Source organism: Sinocyclocheilus anshuiensis, unplaced genomic scaffold (assembly GCF_001515605.1).
Source record: "Sinocyclocheilus anshuiensis isolate Anshui unplaced genomic scaffold, SAMN03320099.WGS_v1.1 scaffold743, whole genome shotgun sequence".
Classification (NCBI taxonomy): domain Eukaryota; kingdom Metazoa; phylum Chordata; class Actinopteri; order Cypriniformes; family Cyprinidae; genus Sinocyclocheilus; species Sinocyclocheilus anshuiensis.
Window position 1 is genome coordinate 20,095 of NW_015552601.1, and position 3,636 is coordinate 23,730.

The 3,636-nt window shown below is 35.6% G+C and overlaps 1 protein-coding gene across 1 annotated transcript in view; it reads right to left on the minus strand.

Annotated features, from left to right (window-relative positions):
• Nucleotides 1-975: 975 nt before the first annotated feature.
• Nucleotides 976-3,636, minus strand: part of LOC107665768 (tetratricopeptide repeat protein 28-like) — a 15,570-nt gene continuing 12,909 nt past the window's right edge. The window contains exons 2-3 of the mRNA XM_016456779.1: nt 1,625-1,915; nt 976-1,530 (exon numbers count right to left, since the gene is read on the minus strand). Coding sequence (XP_016312265.1) covers nt 1,444-1,530; nt 1,625-1,915 — 378 coding nt within the window. The 3' untranslated portion in view covers nt 976-1,443. The remainder of the gene's footprint in view (nt 1,531-1,624; nt 1,916-3,636) is intronic.

Below are 3,636 nucleotides of genomic sequence, written 5' to 3' on the forward strand. Positions count from 1 at the left end.
AGTCTTCAGTGTCACATGATCCTTCAGAAATCATTCTAATATGCTGATTTGCTGCTCAAGAAACATTTATTATTATTATCAATTTGGAAAACAGTTGTTGTGCTGCTTCATATTTTGGTGGAAACTATTCTTCTTGATTCTTGAATAGAAAGTTTAAAAGAACAGCATTCATTTGAAATTGAAATATTTGCAAAATTATAAATGTCCTTACTTTCACTTTTGATCAATGTAATGCATCCTTGCTGAATAAAAGTATTAACATCTTAAAGACCCTGAACTTTTGAACGGTGCAACAACTTGTAGTCAAACAAAAAGGGTTTTCAATGGCAGATAATGATGTAAATGATATCAAATAATATGTATACTAATTGCTGAAATGAATCGAAAACTTATTTTACACGATATGCACACAAATTAATAACAGAAATATTTAAAATTTATTAAAACAAGCATAAAATAATGCTAATAATCTCAATATGGCCAAATATGGGTTTAAATACCAGTTTATCTATAACTACACTTTTGATCAATGTAATGCATCCTTGCTGAATAAGAGTATTAACATCTTAAAGACCCTGAACTTTTGAACGGTGCAACGACTTGTAGTCAAACAAAAAGGGTTTTCAATGGCAGATAATGATGTAAATGATATCAAATAATATGTATACTAATTGCTGAAATGAATCGAAAACTTATTTTACACGATATGCACACAAATTAATAACAGAAATATTTAAAATTTATTAAAACAAGCATAAAATAATGCTAATAATCTCAATATGGCCAAATATGGGTTTAAATACCAGTTTATCTATAACTAGAAATGACTGAAGAATCTAACAAATATTACGTATTTGATTTGTAGTAGTTAAAAAGACAAGCCAGAACCGCAACTGATGATATAAAGCTAATAAATAATATGACACATAAATGTTTTGTGGAACTGCGTCAGAAACTGATTCCAACTACAACTTGTAGTTACACAAAGAAGGTTTTCAATGGCAGATACTGATGCAAATGACAAACAATACATACAATAACTGCTATAATGAATCAAACACTTTGCATAATATGCACAAAAAAAACAGAAAGGTTCCGACCAATGCTAATAATCTCAATATGGCCAAATATCATCCAGTTAAACACATTTTGTGGGAACTATGTCAGAAACTGAATCCAACAAATCAAATTCTCTCTATATAATTAATCTAGTTTAATACTTAGTAGCTGTAAGAGAGCATATAGGAAAAAATGCCTGTGTTGTTTGTTAGCAAGTCTATCACAGTGTGCCCTTTTCCCGTTGCCAAGAGCAGACGAGCTCCTGCCGCAAGGCCACTACTGCGATCATTTTTCAGACGCTGACTTTGCCGTGATGTTCTGCTGTGAGTGCCTGTTAACATCACAGCTGAGAAATGTTAAGCAAAGAGGCGATTTGGCAAAATCTCAAGCTCTCGACTCGCTGTACCTGCAATGAATGCTAAAAGAACAAACAAACAAACGGAAACCAGCGATGACCTGTGCTTCTCTGAGCTGAGGAAAAAACAGTACAGAGCACATGAAGAACGAGGGACGTCTTCACCTGTAACCTGGAATAAAAGATGCGAAGCCCCGCCCACACACTCACCTTCGGCCATTTAGGATTAAGGAGGCGGGCTTTGACTGCGTCGTTCAGAGCGGTCTGGTACTGGCCCAGTTTGAGGTGGGCGGCCGAGCGGTTGCTGTACAGGATGCAGTTCTGCGGGTCGGCGCGCAGGGCCTCGCCGTACAGCTTCACGGCCGTCTGGAAGTCTCCCAGCTGGCAGGCCTCGTTGCTTTGCCGCACCTTCTCCATGAACTCTGCCTTGCTGAGGCCCGGGCCATCGGCAGTGGCGGCGTGCATGGCCCTGCCCAGCGCTCGCGGTCCAAACAGACCAAACTACCCAGGAAGAGACCCATCAGAGAGACGCATTAGTGTTTTTAGGCATTCAAATCAAGCTCTTTATTCAGCAAGAATGCATTCAACTGATAAAAATGACAGTAAAAACATTTATAATGTTATAAAAGATTTCAATTTCAAATAAAGAATCCTGAAAATATTGTTGCCCGGTTTCCACAAAAATATGAAACTGTTTTCAACATTGATAATAATCAGAAATGATTCTTGAGCAGCAAATCAGCATATCAGAATGATTTCTGAAGGATCATGTGACAAAGAAGGCTGGAGTAATGATGCTGAAAATTCAGCTTCGCATCACAGGAATAAATTACATTTTATTATATTGTCACAAAGAAAACAGCTATTTTAAATTAAAATAATGTTTCACAATATTACTGTAGTTTTGAATCAAAAAATGCAACTTTGGTGAGCACATTTTTAAAACAACTTTTTTTTTTTTTTTAAATCTCCAAAAATATTTTTTTGATGAATAGAAAGTTCAAAAGAACAGCATTTATTTGAAATTGAATTTTTTGTAATATTATAAATGTCTTCATCACTTTTGAGCACTTTAATGCATCCTCAAATAATAAATGCAATAATTTCTTTTTAATTAATTAATAATAATAATAATAATACAGACCCCAAACATTTGAACAGTTTGAGCATCACGACTTGACAAATGACAAACACTGTTGTAAATAATGCCAAATAATATGTACACACTGTTAAAATGAATCAAACACTTATTTCATAATATGCACGCAAAAGAATAAAAGAAGATATTTGTAATTCATTGACACAAGAAGAAACTAACGCAGCAAGTTCTCACCAGTGCTTATAATTTCAATTTGGTCAAATATCGGTAAAAATGTCAAATATCTGTAACCAGCAATGACTGAAGAATCTAACAAACATTACGTAGGTCATCTGTTAGGAAATAAGCATGATGATCCAGAACCACAACTCATGATATAAAGCAAGTAAATAATATTAGACATACATGTTTTGTGGGAATCATTAAGTTTAATACTTAATGCTTGTAGATGTTAGAGAACATAGAGAAAAGCCTGTGAAAAACAGATTCAATGACATCACACTCATTAACATATGACACCCACATTTACATATCAACACCTATTCAGTATTCAGCAACTTGACACGCCCATGAACGGCATTAAGCTAATCAGAGGAGCAGTCATTTGCATAAAGCCTTAAAAGCACAGCCTAAGTGTCAGAGAAAGTGTGATTAATTTTTTTGGTGCATCTTGACTGACATTATAAGTGGGAAGAAAACAGAACATGACCCATTTAAAGGTGACATATGAAAATCGGACTTTTCCAGGTGCATCTACCAACCAAGGAACTGTGAAAAAGATTAACCCACTAACTTTGTTTTGGTAAGCCTTTTTCTGCAAGCGTCTGAGAAAACGAGCGCGTCTGATTTCGCTCCCTTGGTGACGTGGCAAAGGGATCTCATTATAATATTACCGCCCCTTAATCTGTAAATTTACACCCACGGCGCCGTCATTTTGATTTCACAAGCGACAACGGTGTATTAGTTCTAATGTCATGGTGAAAGTTTGAAACTGTTCTGTCTTTGGCTGCACAGACGAGCACAGAACACTATTTACAGTCCCAGCCTCAGAGGAGACAAGAGAGCAGTGGATTTATTGATTTATTTACTGTATATTGCTGCTGCCACACAGATCTAAAATAAA